Source organism: Monodon monoceros, unplaced genomic scaffold, assembly GCF_005190385.1.
Source record: "Monodon monoceros isolate NGI ecotype Baffin Bay Population unplaced genomic scaffold, NGI_Narwhal_1 Super_Scaffold_7, whole genome shotgun sequence".
NCBI classification, from domain to species: Eukaryota; Metazoa; Chordata; class Mammalia; order Artiodactyla; family Monodontidae; genus Monodon; species Monodon monoceros.
Genome location: NW_021703784.1, coordinates 13864538 through 13881721, shown reverse-complemented (window position 1 = coordinate 13881721; position 17184 = coordinate 13864538). Strand labels below are relative to the sequence as shown.

Below are 17184 nucleotides of genomic sequence, written 5' to 3'. Positions count from 1 at the left end.
AGTTATCTTCAGATGAGTCTCAGGGCATGTTTCTTCCTAAGCAGTTCACTTTTGGCTTCACTTTTCTTCATCTGGCCTAAACCCCAGGTCTTTCATTTTAATCATTCACTATCAAGTTCCCCTTTCTTGCCCCTTGTTTCTGCACCTCTGCTATGTAAAACCTCAGCCCAGATTAACCCAACCATTTCCCTCTGCTCCAATATCCCAGCTACAGGCTACTGTTGGAGAAAAATGACACAAACTTTAGAGTGGTGTGACCAACAACCCTTCTGTGTGTCCTTAACTACAACAGCTATTCCAAACTTTAACTTCTTTCCTTAGGTTTTCTCCCACCCTCCCACTTAACCCTCACACTGAGATGACCTTGCCTTCTACTTCATAGATTTCAGAATTTCCACTTTCAAACTTCTCTTCCATCATCGCATCTGTGGTAAAGGCCCCACAGTTTCAAGGCTAATCCCTCCAACCTTATTTCCAGCCTCATCAGGAATCTTGTCAATCCCGCTTCTCGATCTTCAGTCTTCCCCTTGAGTTTCGTATCTCACATTTGGTTTTCTGGCTGGTCTTCCTTTATAGCCATATTTCTTCACTCTGGCTTCTATCCTAATTGAAACTGCTCTAGCTAATGTTTCTACATTGCTACATTAACTTCCTCATCCTTAATTTTACTTCTCTGGAGTATCAGGCAACTGAATCGCTCCTTCACTGAAGCGCTGTTATTGACTCCTTGATATCACTCCTAATTTTTCATTCCACCTCTAACCATTCCATCAATCAGAGTTTTACTTCTACTCAGGCTTCCCCGGGTCCATTACTTATTGTTTTTCTCATCAAATGCCACATCCCTACGTACATCTTTCCTTCCAGTCATATTAACTATAAAGTTCAACTCCGTAGGACACAGCTGTTCTGTTACGCATCAACCCAAGGATCTCCTTCTCTAGGAAGTCTTCCCAGATCAGCAGCACGCCCAATCCGATACTAATGCCTCTTCTCTGTTTACATTGCAACCTCATCAGATCCCAACTCTGCCACTCACTAGCTACTGTGGCCATTTACCAATGCCAGTCTTAAATGGGCACACTACCTAACACACAGGCTTTCTTTAAATTCCAAAATGCCTGACAGACTGAAGGCCCTCAGTAAATGTGATTTTGTTCCTCATATCCCCATAGTTCCTTGCGGCTGGTTAGGGAATTAGGGGAATTGGATTCCAATCCTAATACAGGATGCGGGGGAGACCAGGATTACACCTAACTGTCCGTGTTTGGCCTAGGACCCACCCTCTCTGCCTTTGTAAGGCGATCATGTTGGCCTAGAAAAGTCGCAGCGGTGCCTTCCAGCCCTAACTTGCCTCGTTCTCTCTGAAAAGCTGCAAAATCACCCTGCGCAAAAAAAAAGGGGAGGTCTGCGCCGCCGCAGGGCGCATGCGCCATCCCTCTCGCGCCGGCCTTTCGGACTTCCCTGAGCGGCTGCCCCAAGAAATGCCTGTTTCTCTGCGGAATTCCGTTGTTTTTTACGTGATCTCTGGCCTCATCTTCTCGTACCCACTTTCTCATCTGTGACTGAAGAAAATGAATTGGCCCACTGAATTCCGGAAAAATACTAGGACACCTAAATATCTTGGACCGGCGCGGAAAGGGGAGGCCTGACCTTGGAAGCGGAACGGGGTCCTGCGGCAGGTCCTTCCGGGAGGGTGACATTCAGCCGGCCGGTCGGCGCGACGGGCTTTCCGTCCTAGAACCATGGCCCAGTTTGTCCGTAACCTCGCGGAGAAGGCCCCGGCGCTGGTCAGCGGTGAGCGCGGCATCAGCCCGCCTACGCGGGTAGCCGGGCGGGCGGAGAGGCCTCCGAGGGCCCGAGGGGAGGACGCGGGAGGCGGTCACCCGAGCGGCCGGCGGGAGCCGCGGCGGGCACGGCCTGAACGTGGAGGCTGGGGGGGTGGGCAGGAGGCGGATTGGCGGCTCTTCTCTAGCTTTTCGCTGGCCAGGCCTGCGGTTTGAGTTCTGTCTACAACCTAGAGATTCTGAATTCTGACCGCAACAGCGAGCGGAGGGAGTGTGTGGGCAGCCGGGGTTGCCCAGCAGCCGCCGCCATGACGCCCTTCGACCTCCAGGAGGAGGAATAGAGAGGGGATGGCTCCGCTAGGAGAGCGTGGGAGACGGCAGGCAGAGGTACATGAAAGCACAGAAATGCGGCCGCATCAGCTTGTCTGCTTCTCAGTGGAGTATGTGGAAGTCTGCAGAATTTTTAAGGATGGGTGATCTTTGGAACGTTGCCTTTGTATTTTGTCCTGGCCAGATCCTGAGATACTTCGCCTTTAGTCTAAGGGAATTTTTAGGTGAAATTGAGCTTTACGAACGAATATTCCTGCCCCGGTAAGCATAGGAAGGGATATTGGTAAGCAGCAATGTTTATTACCATAGGTTAGCGTTCGTGGGGATTTTCTGTTCGAAAAAGCTGGATATATCCTTACTGGTAGAACGCTGTGTTTCAAAACAACCCTGAGTAGTCATAGCCCAGGGTAGTAATCTTATGTCAGTAAATATTTCATTTGTCTCCTGTAGCAAGCTATTCATTTTATCCCCATAGTGAGATCAGTTAAGTAGACGGAAGCTTCTTCGCTAGATGTGCTATATTCTAGTAAGTGGTTGAAGCGCAGATCTCTGAACGGCTTTCGCTCAAATTTTCTTCGTTGTCTCCTCCCTTTTCTCCATCAGCAGTCGAACAATGAGTTACTGAATGCCTGACAGTGTCACATACTTTAAATACTTGATCCTCTTCTCCTACAGAACCCCACAGTCCACTACTATTATAAGTTTACACACTTTACCAAAGAACTTAAGTTTACAACTTGACTAAGATAAAGCTCTACATTTTTACATATGCAAGGAGAAGGAATAGTGGCTTGATTATTTGGACTTTGTGGATGATTTGAGGCAAATTTTTTAAAATTTCAGGTGGATTTTTTTTCTCCTACCAGGGCTTTCACATCTTTTCGGTGGTGCATCTTGGGGAATTGCAAACTAATTTTAATGATAATTTACAAAAAGAAAAGTAATGTGAAAATAATTATGAAATATATCAACCATTTCCTCTGTTACTATGAATAATTAAAAGATACAGGTTGTTATTCTTCCAGAAGTACTCAGAAAGGAGAACTCAACTGGGGCCAGAATGTTAAAATGGAGCTGTATTTTGCTTCATAGCTTAACTCAGTGTATTAAATGTTAATGTTAAATATCTAAAATATTGCTAACTGTATCTGTTAATTCTCCTGGAGGACAAAGACACTTACAGAAATAAGTAATTTTAATTCATCAAACTTCCCCGGAAAGGTCATAGAGTCTGGGGGTTTTTTTTGGTTTTTGTTTTTTTTCCTATTAACTAAACTTGAGACTTTATTTGGATTTCACCAGCTTTTTGAGTTAATCTCTGTCTGTTCCAGGAACCAATCCAGGGTACCACAGTGCAATGAGTTGTCTATCTCTCTAGTCTCCTGTGTGACAGTTTCCCAACCTTTCCTTACCTTTCATGACCTTGACAGTCTCAAGATGTCTGTGTAGGTATCTGTCTAGGTATCCTTTAGATGTTCCCCATTTTGGATTTGTCTGGTGTCTTTGTCATGATTAGTCTGGAGCTATGGGGCTGTTGTTGTTGTTTTTTTCTTTTTTTTTTCTTTGGCCGCACCTCGCGGCATGCGGGTTTGAACCCGTGCCCCCTGCAGTGCAAGTGCAGGGTCTTAACCACTGGACCGCCAGGAGCTATGGATTTTGAGAAAGAATACCACAAAAGTGAAGTCCCCTAATCGCATATCATGATGTAAGTGATATCCATATAACATCACTAGTGAAGTTAGCTTTCATCACTTGGTTAAGGTAGTTTCACTAGGTTTCTCCTAAAGTTACTGTTTTTTCCTTTCCATACTGTATTCTTTAGAAGCAAGTAACTAAATTGGGGGAGGCAGGGGCAGGATTCTATCTCCTGTAAGAGGGAATATTTACATATATTTAAATAGAATTCTTCTGTGAGAAAGATTTGTCTCTTCTAACCCCATTTTTTTATTCAGTCATTTATTGTATGGACTCACGTACATTCATTTCAAACTTTGTACCTCCAGTAGTACAGTAGTATGTTATTTTGTTGCTCACATTGTTCCAGCTTTGGTCATTGAGAACTGTCACTTTGGCACCTCTGTCCCTTTGACATTCCCCTTTACTTTCTGGTACTACAAGATTCTTCAGACTTTTTTTTTTTTCTTCCCCTGCCATGCCACATGGCTTGCAGGATCTTAGTTCCCTGACCAGGGATTGAACCCGGGCCCCGGCAGCGAAAACGCTGAGTCCTAACCACTGGACCGCCAGGGAATTCTTCAGATTCATCTTACGTATCCTCTGCCCCAGCCTTAGAATTAGCCATTTCTCCAAGGAACCCTACTTCCTTTTATTGGACAGTTGTATTTTGAAACTAAGATCTAGGTACTGGATATGTTCCTTGCCACTAGACTATGCTAGTCACCCCTTATTCATGGAACGTAAGTTCCAAGACCTCCAGTGGATGCCTGAAACCACAGATAGTACTGAATCCTATATATGCTGTTTTTTTCCTATACATACATACCTATGATAAAGTTTAATCTATAGATTAGGCACAGTGGGCTTCCCTGGTGGCGCAGTGGTTGAGAATCCGCCTGCCGATGCAGGGGACCCGGGTTCGTGCCCCGGTCCGGGAAGATCCCACGTGCCGTGCAGCGGCTGGGCCCGTGAGCCATGGCCGCTGAGCCTGCGCGTCCGGAGCCTGTGCTCCGGAACGGGAGAGGCCACAACAGTGAGAGGCCCGCGTACCGCAAAAAAAAAAAAATAGGCACAGTAAAAGATTAACAACAATAATAGAACAGAACAATTAAAATACTGCAGTAATAGTTATGTGAGGGGGGCTCTCTCAGAATATCTTACTGTGCTGTACTCACCCTTCTGATGAGTGAGATGTTATAATGCCTACACGATAGGGCACGGCGGGGCAGATGATGGAGGCATTGTGACACAGCATTAGGATGGAACAGGGGCAGCACGAAATTTCATCACACTACTCAGAAAGGCACACAATTTAAAACTTACGGATTGTTTATTCTGGAATTTTCCATTTAATATTTTCGGACAGTGGTTGACTGCAGGTAACTGAAACTATGGAAAGCAAAATCAGATATGGGGAGACTGTTGTACTAGAATGTCATTGCCTCTAGGCCCTCGCAGTGGACAAGGAGGTGTGTGCGTATAGGTATTCCTCTACTTAGAATAAAATTACGTACCAGTAAACCTATCACAAGTTGAGAATATTGTAAGTCGAAAATGCATTTATTACACCTAACCTACCAACATCATAACTTAGCCTAGCCTACCTTAATCGTGCTCAGAATACTTACATTAGCCTACGGTTGGGCAGAATCACCTACCACAAAGCCTATTTTAGAAAACAGTGTTGAATATCTCACGTAATTTATTGAGTACTGTACTGAAAGTGAAAAACAGAATGGTTGTGTGTTGGTTGTTTACCCTCATATCACATGATAGACCAACTGCAGCTTGCTGGCACTGCCCAGCATTACAAAAAAGTATGGTACCCACTATCGCTAGCCTGGAAAAAGATCAAAGTATCATTTTTATTGAATGTATGTCACTTTCACACTGTAAAGTTGAAAAATTATAAGTTGAGCCATCAAAAATTGGGGACCATGGGGCTTCCCTGGTGGTGCAGTGGTTGAGAGTCTGCCTGCTGATGCAGGGGACGTGGGTTCGTGCCCTGGTCCGGGAAGATCCCACATGCCGCGGAGCGGCTGGACCCGTGAGCCATGGCCGCTGAGCCTGCGCGTCCGGAGCCTGTGCTCCGCAACGGGAGAGGCCACAACAGTGAGAGGCGCGCGCACTGCCAAAAAAAAAAAAAAATTGGGGACCATCTGTATATTCACCCATGGGTGTGTGTACACACACACACACACACACACGACCATTGGACAATGTGGGGATTAAGGACGCTGACCCCCATGCAGTTGAAAATCCAAATATAACTTTACAGTTGGCCCTCCATATCCACAGTTCCACGTCCATGCATTCAACCAACCTCAGATCGTGAAGTACCATAGTACATATTTATTGAAAAACATCCACATATAAGTGGACCTGTGCAGTTCAAAGGTCAGCTATAGTTGTTTCTTATTGATCAATCTGTATATAAAACTAAACATGGGTTCATAATGAATGTCTCCAACTCTAATCCAGTACCACAAGGTTTGTTCTTTTCTTCCACATCTATAACTTCCCTCTCTTACAGTGAGAAACCTGGCTCCCATCATCCACCATTCATTTACTTATATTTTGTTCATCCCTCGTATACATGTAAAGCAGTTTCAAACTTTTTAACCTAAACTCCCTGAGAAACAAATTTACCAGCTAAAGTACAGTGTTTGTGTACATTGTACTGATTTGTTTGTTTATAAAGAATAACATATCTGTATGTTGAAGATAATTTTAAAGACTGTTGACTGTTAAACAAGAGTTTGTTCTCTTTGATGGCACCGTCTTACAGGCGTTGGCAGTTCTATTTAGAACTATCTGTTAGAGCTTTGGGTCCCCTTAAAGATTTACCCATGGCCGTAAGCCAGAGGATGATAGAGATAGTAACTTTAAGAGTAGTGAAATACCTAAATACAGGCAGTTAATAATAGGGAAAGTACCAGGAGCTTTGGGTTATCTATCTTTAAGCAGTAGACACTTTATGGATGTTCATGTATTTGTGCTGTTTTTGTCATGCTGTCTTGTAATTTTTTATATAAAATACCTTTTCTTTTGCTGAAATCACTACCATAGTGTCACATCTACCCTGGTCGTTAAAAATTTTTTTTCCTGAAATAGTAAATACCTTGAGGAATTTCAGCTTAATAACAGTTAAGTTTTGGCTGCTCTTAACAATACATGTAGGCTTTATTTTTATTATTTGTGGTATTTTGAAGGAGGAGTAGCTGTGCTTTTGTTAATCCAGCACATATTGATGAGGATACCAAAAATGGGTGCTAATTGGTATAATTCTATCTGGATTTGTGGCCAATATAGTGACAAGTTTTAATCTTAAGGATGCCATTCTACAGGGCTCCTTCCCTCCCCTTCTGCACCTCTTCCCTCCAAATTTTTTGGTCTCTACAAGACAATGTGATTACATTGCTGCTGTTTTCTTGTTTTTGAACACAATTTCTGGTAACTTTATAGTTAACTAGATTTGCCATTCATAAATGAAGTACTAGTACTCTGGTACTGGCCACTAGTGAAGTCCTGGCATAATTGAATGTGCTTATAGCTTCCTGCCTGATTGAACTGCCCTGTGACACAGGTGTTCTGCATCTTTAAAAGCCTCTGGTTTCCAGGGAGCAGCTTTGACTTTTCACACCGGGTGCACATTTGGTACAAGCATTGAATGAATGTGATGCATGAATAAATATTTGTGTCCAGCCCACACATCTGCTTCTTTCGGTCTCTAGTGAGTTCATCCTGGTTTTTTGTTTTGTTTTCCAGCTGCTGTGACTTACTCGAAGCCTCGATTGGCCACATTTTGGCACTATGCCAAGGTTGAGCTGGTTCCTCCAACCCCTGCTGAGATCCCTACAGCTATTCAGAGGTTGAAAAAAATTATCAATAGTGCTCAAACTGGTAGCTTCAAACAGCTTACAGTTAAGGTAACTATGGGCTAAATGAAAACGTATGTGCATAAAAGAAAATGTCTCCCCTTGGGATTTTTCTGATTGTTTTGATTAATATATGTATTTTTCAGTGAGGCTGAAACCAACATAATGAGAGATAATCTCTTTTTTGACTGTGGGGAAAGATACTTTGTAATTTTGTCATCTGGGTTGAAATAATTGGGCTATTTTATGTCTTAGTTTCCTATTAATCTTATAACAAAGAAGTGATCATTTTTACCGGGCAGCTTTTTTTTTCCTTTCCTATTTGTTTAGTGTACTAAATAGAATGGCTTGCTTTGCTGACTCTGTACTTTGTTTGTCTGTGGTCCTAAAACTATCCCCGATTTGGCCAAAAGCTCTCTTGGTCTATATCACAGTCATGGAGGGTAAAAATACCAAAACCTAGAAGCATATAATATGATGTGAAGGGTGGAGATAAAATCTAAAGACTTAAGAATTCTAAAGAATTGGAACTTGAGGACTTCCCTGGTGGTCCAGTGGTTAAGACTCCTCTGTGCTTCCAGTGCAGGGGGCACAGGCTCTGTCCCTGGTCAGGGAACTAAGATCCCACATGCCGCTCAGCACATCCAAAAAAAAAAAAAGAAAAAAGAATTGGAACAAATTCACTTCCAGGTGCTAAAAGGAAAAGGCCCAGTTTTGTTGTGGAAAGGTGTTTTTTTCAACTGGAGTTTCAAGATCCATATTTGTGCTTGTGTGAACCGCTATTTTCTGGAACTGTGTGTGTGTACTTTTTCTCTTTAGGGCAATAAAACATTGATCTGTGAAACTAGTTACTGAATACTTGGAAAGAATTAAACCAAATAATAAATGAATAAAAGTTATGTCTAAAGGGAATGATAGAGCCCTTCAACTTTCAACAGATTTTCTTTGGCCAGACAGAAATGTCTGTTCAGAGACTTGCCTTCCTATAGCCATCCTTTCATATGAATGCCCTGTCTAAATGTGGCAGCTATTTCCAGGATGTGGGTTGTTTTAGGGCTCATAAAGTGTCTCATAAACTAATAATGAAAGGGTTAAGTCAGTTCAGGTCTTTAAAGAATGCTTTGAAAGAATTTATAAGCTCTGGCCTACTTACCTTACATAATTGAAAGTTCAAGGGTTCTCAGCAGTTAAAGTTAACATCAGTAATTCTTGACTTTGACTAAAACTCCCCTTTAATTTGAATAGCATCCTTATATTCTCTGTCACTTAATCCTGGAAAAGAATAGTTTTAAATATATAAGAAAAAAATGTACATTAAAATTTGTGCTTCTTTTTTCAGGAAGCTCTACTGAATGGTTTGGTGGCCACTGAGGTGTGGATGTGGTTTTATGTTGGCGAGATCATAGGCAAGCGTGGCATCATTGGCTATAATGTTTGAAGACCAGTCTTTGCTTTATTATTTGGGTGTTCTTGGACCATGTGTGAGCAGACTGCTATTTGAATAAAATAAGACAATGTGTCAGAATCAGTGTTTTCTCTGTCAAGCACTACATGGAAGGTCACAACTTCTCTTGATATTAAGTTGGGTTGTCTTTTGCTTTAATACATTAATACAGCTCTAAATGCATGTCTTTGCTTAGCCTGCAATTGGAAAGGATAGATATGAATATACCAACCTGGTACATGTATATATGAGGATAGCATTTTACTTTGAAGTCTTGAAATAAATGATATTTAAGCTTAATTTTAGAAAAGTTGGGGAAAGGCTTTGAGAAAACAAGAACTTGTTCCAGTAGGAGAAAAATAATACCATGTGCCAAACATGGTATATACTAGTTAAATCACCTAGCATAAAGAATACAATTTGGACTGTTTTTCTTTGCTAAAATCAGAGAAAGACCCCTTTGACAACAGCTGTGTCTGTAAATGTAGGGGTACTTTTTGTCAATTTGAATATAGCTTCCCCAAAAGAGACCAGCTGGGTGATATTCTGTGTGTCTTTGTAACATCTTTAACACTAGGACAGAGAATGAAAGCAATGACCTATGTTTTCAATTTAATTTTGATATGTTATTAATCTGTCTTTTTTTTTTAAGACCTACCTTTACAAAAATAAAATATCCTATAGATATTTAACAGGATTATAGTTTAGTATCGTCCATGGGTCAAAATAATATATTATGTCCTGAAATAAATACAAGTGATTGGTATCAGTCTGTCATCTTGAGCCACTTTATTGGGGATTTGGGAGCGACTTAATCATTCATTGGCCTTTCCTGGGGTTCTTACCATCTATGAATGTCTCGTTGGTATGTTTCTAAATCTGTTGTAACTCTCTTTGCAGCCACTGCACAACATGGAATACCAGCTGATGATAAGCAAAAGATGATTGCATATTGGAAAAGCATCATGGCTCACAATATAGTATTAATCCTTTAATAGTATTGAACCTTTATCCAGTCAATCCCAAATTTACCAACTGGTTTTGAACACTGCTGCTTTAGCCAATAAAGGGCACAGCTTTTCTTTGTGATAGGCAAGAACTCACCAAGGAGAGACTGCTACTCTCTGAACTGTGAAGTAATGCCTAACTTAACTGCAGGTGGTCAAAACTGAAACTACCTCTTTTCAGAAGGCATTCAGTAACTTAAAATATGCATAGCAACAGACAGAAAAGACACTACTACAATAATGGTGATTTTCATGAATTTTTCTATTGCATATGTGAGTGAGCAGTGCAATTAATTTTTTAAAAATTTAAAGGTACGAGATCAGCTAGCACTAGTAAGAACCTACAGAGGCCAAGTTGATTCATGATATGTAATGTGATTTTATTTTAACTACATGGTCACACCAGAAAGTCCTCAAAATAAATGTTTACTACTCATTCCACTGCTACTTCCTCCTCCTTTGCCATATGGCACACCTCTGGTGTAGGGTGGCTAATAGTGTATGTACAGAATTTCCTTGGTGAAAATAGCAGTGGACTGTGAAGCGGCCACTTGACTTCTGCAGGCCTGTTACTTTTTGTCCTCCTAAACCCCAAATGTCTTGCCTCCTAGCAGAGAACTTTCAGACTGTCTTTCACTGAATTTTTGCGTGCCAGGTGTTTGCCCCTAGCAACTTAAGTGAAGTTAAGTTTGAAGTCAGATATTTTTGGTGCACCTCCTAAATCCAGGTATGCTAAATGGTAGAAACATTCATGAACAAGACTGTTACCTGTTTCACAGAGCTTGATCTGGTGAGACAGGTAACTAAGCATGCAGCTAGAGTACCATGTGGCTTGTGAACGGAAACCCACTGAAGGACTTAGACAAGGCACAATCCCTGCCTTCACTTTGTATAGTCTAGCAGCAGCGGGCAATTTCAAATCCATTAACAAAAGCTAGGGTAGAAATATGCATGGGGTGCATGTGGTCTTAAAGTTATTATACATAAATTGTCAATAACAGCAAAGCCTTCCTGAGGCTTGCATTTCAAGACCACACTGAATGTGATTCTGTCCACGTTGCATACTTAATCCTCTGTTCTATATGCCTCAGCATTACTCTCCTTGGATAAGCTGCTTTTTTCTTTTCCACTTATCTTTTATATACCTAAGTACATATTCTGCCCTGATTTCTAAGGATAGCTCAGTATAATTTACTTTTTTAACATCTTATGTTTGTATAGCACTTTACATTTTCACTATCTCATTTAGCCCTCAACTTCCCTCTGAGGCATGTGGCACAAATGATAGACCCACTTAAGACATTTTTGATCAGAGGCATACTACAGCCACAGGAGTTAGTTTCTGCAAAAAATCCCCTGGTCAGTAATGTGTTAAGAAGTCAGGAACTAAGCTGCAGAAACACTCAGTGATTTGGCTAGGATCCCATGAGTAATCCGTAGAATCGCAAGTTGGGCCCAGGTGGTGATCCCATGTGTAGCCTCTGCCCTGCCTTCACTCCTTGTAGACTCCCTCACGTTTTTCATGGTTCCATTCTGCAGTGCTTTCTGTATATCCTCAGTCCTTTGCCCTACTGTCAAGCTGTTTAAGCTTTCTTGGCAAATCAGATGTCAGCCTACCTAATCTTATATAAAGTGATACCTAGCTTTGTGAGACTTAAGTATTTCCTAATTAATATGGTTTTCATTTCTACTGGAATACGAATTGGTATGATCAGGATGACTCTTGAGATAAATACAGTAGCAATTCCACCAGAGATTCCCTTACCAGGGAACTTAACACTAGGCCTGCTTACCAAATGAAAGGCCCCGATACTATTAAAATACTGATAAATACATGCAAGGCCCTTGACAACATGCCTTCAGCCTTGGTGTAATCACATTTTGCTACCAGCCAGGGTTTCAGCCACACAGCTTCTAACCAGTCCCCGTAAAAACTCAAAAGCTTTAAATCTAGTTTTCAGATTATGTACCCACTGCCCCTGATGGTTGCAGGTTTTTACCAGTCACCAGGCCACTCTTCTTTATTTCTTGATAAATTTTTTTTCTCCTGGCTTTCCGTCAGTCTACAAAACGGGTTCCGTCTTAATTCTTGGCCATTTCAACATACACGTGGATCAGTAGTTTTCAAAGTAAGGAAACTTCGTAATGAAAATTCTCAGGTTCTACCTAGGAACGGGGGATGGGATCTGGCAATCTCTGTTTGAATTGGCTCTCCGTTTAATTCTGATGCATGCTAAAGTTTGAGAACTATTGACATAAATTGTCCTTCCAACAAACTGGGCTCAGTTCCCTTAAAAAGTCCAATGATTATGTCTCACCTTCCCTGGGCATTCATTCCTGTCGTTACCAAGGAATTTCAGCCACTCCATAGTTTCAGTTTCACGCATCCCTCTCTCTGACCACCTATAATCTTTCCAGCCCATTCCCTGTAATGTCCCAGCTATATTAATTTGGAGTCACCATGACCATCAATAAATTGATGCTGCCATCTCCCTTACCACCTCGATGCCCCCTCTTCTCCCGGCTTATTTATGTTCCATGGTCAATCGGGATCACTCTTTTGAATAAACCCTGAACTTCTTTACCTCTCACTCATTTTGTTGTCCTCATTTGCCAAAACCACATCCTCGGCTAAGTCTGCGTAGTCGTACTTGCACCCATGTAGCTGAATGTAGCTGGGGGAAACAGCCAAGGTGGCTAATCTCACTTTATATTCATGATCAGAATCTTCAGATGGTACCTAGTACTACCTGACAACCACAATGTGTTTCCTTGGGCCACGGTTATTTCTGTGAGCAGATGACCTTGCTTACTACTTAACTAAGAAAACTACAGCAATTGGAGAACTTCCATTGGCTCCCACAGCATCATTCTCACAAACTGTCTGCACCCATAAATATTCTCCACCTTGCCTATACTAGATAGTTCATGTGCCTTTTTTTTTTTTTTTCTCTTTCCTTTTGTTTGTTTTGGCCCTGCGGCTTGTGGGATCTTAGTTCCCTGACCAGGGATCGGACCCAGCCCCTCGGCAGTGAAGGTGCAGAGTCCTAACCGTCGGACCACCAGGGAATTCCCAATTCATGCTCCTTTTTAAAGCCAATCCCTCCGTTCAATGTCTTTGTGCTATCATTTCTCCCCTTTTCCTGTTGTTTTGTCTGTTGTTCCTGTGAGTGTATACACATCCCATCTTTTACAAAATTAGCCCCCTTTTGCACCAAAACACCTCAAAAGTTGTCAATATTCAGGGCCTTCCCTGGTGGTCCAGTGGTTAATACTCCACGCTCCCAATGCACGGGGCCCGGGTTTGATCCCTGGTCAGGAACTAGATCCCACATGCCACAACTACAGATCCCTCATGCTGCAACTAAAGATCCCACATGCCACAGCGAAGATCCCGTGTGCAGCAACTAAGACCCGGTGCAGCCTAAATAAATATTTTTTGAAAGTTACCGATATTCAGTGTCTCCAAATCCTGTTCTCCCTTCAACCCGTTCCAATCCAGCATTCATTCCTACCACTCCACTGAAACTGCTCTCTGACACTTTAAATGGGTCGCTTCTCAATCCTCATTTTACTTGCTCTTTCAGCAATATTTGACTCAGCTGACTATTTCCTCCTGCTTGATGCACTTTCTGATAGACTTGACTTCCAGAACTTTCTTTTGGCGTTCCTTCTTCCTTACTTTTTGTTCACTTCTCAGTTTCCTTTTCTGGTTCCTCCTTTCCCTGGCAGCCTGTCTTTGGAATATCCCAAACATAAGGCTCAGCTCTCTCGCTCTCTTTCTCCCTCTCTCTCTGATCATTCCACTGGAGATCTCATCCAGTCTCCTGGTTTAAGTGACGCCTCTTAACTGATGACTCTCAAATTTATAGCTCTAGTCCCTACCTCTCCTCTGAACTCTAGGCTTATATGCCACTACACCTCCACTTGGGTGTTTAATAGACATCTCAAACTTAGTATATCCAAAGTGAACTCCTGATTTCCTTCCCCACCCCATCCCAAACCTGTTCCATAGTTTTCTCCCTCTCAGCTGATGGCAACTCTATCCTTCCAGTTGCTCAGGCTAAAAACCTTTGGAGTCATCCTTGACTCCCTGTCTTTCATGTTCTATATCAATCCTTCAAAAAGTCCTATTGGTTCTACCTTCAAAATATGTCTATTTCTTACCACCTCCACCACTAACACCAAGGCGCTATCATCTCTCACTGGGATTGCTGAAATGCCCTCTTAAATGGCCTCCTGCTGCCAAGCTTGCCTGTCTACAGTCTGTTTACATCAGTCAGAGTGATTGTATCAAAGTGTAAGTCATACCATGTCACTCCTCTGCTCAGAACCCTCAATGGCTCCCGCCTCACTCATTTGAAGCTAAAGTCCTTACTGTGGGCCACAAGGCCCAACAAGATCTGGCTTTCCATTATATCTCTGACTTCATCCCCCTCTACCCTTCTCCTTTCTCACCCTGCCCCACTGGCCCCCTTGCTGTTTCTCAAACTCACCAGGCAACTCCTGCCTTAGCACTGACTGGTTCCGCAGTTTGGAATACTCTACCCCAAGATCTTCCCAGGGCTGGCTCCCTCACCTCATTCAGTATTTTCAGTGTGGGCTTCCCCAAACATCCTAATTATAATTGCAAGAAACCTCCCTCCAAATACTCTTCTCCTACCCTGCTTTTTTATCCCAAAATTTCAACTTCTAATATTCCACATGATTTACTGGATTATTATGTTTATTGTTTTACCTTGCTAAAATAAATGCAAGCCCCACAAAGGCAGAAATGTTTAAAAATCTATTTTGTTCACTGATACTATCCCAAGCTCCAAGCACATAATCACTCAATACAGATACGATGAATAAATTAATTTATCCATTAATGAATCTATACCTTTATAAATGCTGTTCTCTCGGCCTTTACCCTCTTTCTACCTGTACATCTCTGTTCCACTTCGAGAAGTCTTTTCTGATTTTCCCAAACTGCTTCCCTTTCCCCTCCTGTTGGGCCTCTTCTAGCACACATCACTGTACCCTAATGACACATTTACGTTTGTTTATTCCCCTTGCTAAGCTTTTTAAGGAAGGTACAGTATCTAATTCACCTTTGTAATCCTAGCCTATCCCATTATCTATCTGACTTGTCTATAGTAGGTTTTCAAACAGTAAAACAGCCAACTCTAGCTTACCGTGTTTGGTGCTAGGTTGATAAAACAGAGTTTAGTGGCAGTTTGCCACAGAGGGAGACGCAGGCCTAGGGGACTCGTTTCCTGAAGGTCTGCAGGCTGAGACTGCTACAAAGCTGATGCCAGCTGAGTCACTCCTGCATCTCAACCTCTAACTCTGAAACTCAGAGATCTCGACCCCTGATTATCAGCCCTTCTCTACTAAGCAAGGTTAGTGCAGCGCTGCCTTCACATAAGGCCAAGGAGGGAAGAATGAGAGGGTGGGCAGCAGAAGATCCTTTACAGAAGACCTAGCCTGAAATCTGAAAATCCCAGAAATCCCTTAGGAACTGATCATCTTACCTCCCTCTTTCTTTGCCACACCTGCCTTTCAGGAATTATACCCTTCGGAGAGCTGAAAGAAGCACATCATATATAAGTTTATAGCACCACGCTATTCCTCATAGGATTTACACATGCAGCGTATGGGTGGATTTTTTTTAACATTTTTATTGGGGTATAATTGCTTTACAATGGTGTATTAGTTTCTGCTTTATAACAAAGTGAATCAGCTATACATTTACATATGTCCCCATATCGCCTCCCTCTTGTGTCTCCCTCCCTCCCTCCCTATCCCACCGCTCTAGGTGGTCACAAAGCACCGAGCTGATCACCCTATGCTATGCTTCCCACTAGCTATCTATTTTACATTTGGTAGTATATATAAGTCCATGCCACTCTTTCACTTCGTCCCAGCTTACCCTTCCCCCTCACCGTGTCCTCAAGTCCCTTCTCTACATCTGCGTCTGCGTCTTTATTCCTGTTCTGCCCCTAGGTTCTTCAGAACCATTTTTTTTTTTAGATTCCACATATATGTGTTAGCATACAGCATTTGTTTTTCTCTTTCTGATTTACTTCACTTTGTATGACAGACTCTAGGTCCATCCACCTCACTACAAATAACTCAATTTTGTTTCTTTTTATGGCTGAGTAATATTCCATTGTATGTGTGTGCCACATCTTCTTTATCCATTCACCTGTCGATGGATGCTTAGGTTGCTTCCATGTCCTGGCTATTGTAAATAGATATGGTGGATTTTTATAAGAATTATATGTTGGACTTCTTGCACAAAGTAAAAAAGGTTATCTTTAGAGCCTCGAAGTTTTAATGCATTCCAGTGTTGTCAAATCCAAAAGCAATTCAAACACTGTTGTGTGGTTTTGAATTATAGACTACTTGTTAAAATAGCTATTGTTTCCCCTAAGGATTGCCTGCATTTTTACCTTGATGTCATCTCACTTTGGGTCTCAAGAGTTTAGGGAAGTTAATAAAACAAGTGAATAACTATAGTTCTGAGATAACAGTGAATTCTAACATGATGGTAGAAAAGTGATTACCACTTTTTTTTTTTTTTTAAAGTGATTACCACTTTTGATGACCTTCAGGTGGAGTAATGGAAAGAAAACCATGTAAGCCCAGGATTGTTGTTTTGGGGAGTTTTTTTTTAAAGTAATGTGAGCCAAATAAATATTGTCAGGAGTGATATTTTGATCATCATTACTTTGCTTTGTTTGTTTGTTTTTTAATATTTAGTTAGTTGCACTGGGTCTTAGCTGCAGCACGTGGGCTCCTTAGTTGTGGCATGCAAGCTCTTAGTTGCAGCATACATGTGGGATCTAGTTCCCCGACCAGGGATTGAACCCGGGCCCTCTGCATTGCGAGTGTTGAGTCTTATCCACTGCGCTACCAGGGAAGTCCCTGCTTTACTTTGAATTCTGTTATGGTTTCATCTGCCTCGAATATTGAGAGCAGAAGAATGCTTTATTATGTGATACCCACGTTACTGCTACATTAGGGAAACTGATTTCCACTTCTGTGCAGGCTCCAAATTTCACCCCCACTGCACT

General features: G+C 42.0%; 1 protein-coding gene across 1 annotated transcript; it reads left to right on the top strand.

The window, feature by feature from the left end:
- The first annotated feature begins 1679 nt into the window (after positions 1 to 1679).
- Positions 1680 to 9200, top strand: ATP5MG (ATP synthase membrane subunit g). Its single transcript, XM_029209570.1, has 3 exons — positions 1680 to 1797; positions 7563 to 7723; positions 9012 to 9200. The coding sequence occupies exons 1-3, from the start codon at positions 1746 to 1748 to the stop codon at positions 9108 to 9110; spliced, it is 312 nt and encodes a 103-aa protein (XP_029065403.1). The 5' UTR covers positions 1680 to 1745; the 3' UTR covers positions 9111 to 9200.
- The last annotated feature ends 7984 nt before the right edge of the window (positions 9201 to 17184 follow it).

Excerpts from the sequence above, each read along its gene's own strand:
- ATP5MG (XM_029209570.1), top strand. The coding sequence starts at position 1,746 with ATGGCCCAGTTTGTCCGTAACCTCGCGGAGAAGGCCCCGGCGCTGGTC. Across the intron at positions 1,798-7,562 it reads GGCCCCGGCGCTGGTCAGCG|CTGCTGTGACTTACTCGAAG; the intron begins GTGAGCGCGGCA and ends TTTGTTTTCCAG. Across the intron at positions 7,724-9,011 it reads TCAAACAGCTTACAGTTAAG|GAAGCTCTACTGAATGGTTT; the intron begins GTAACTATGGGC and ends TTCTTTTTTCAG.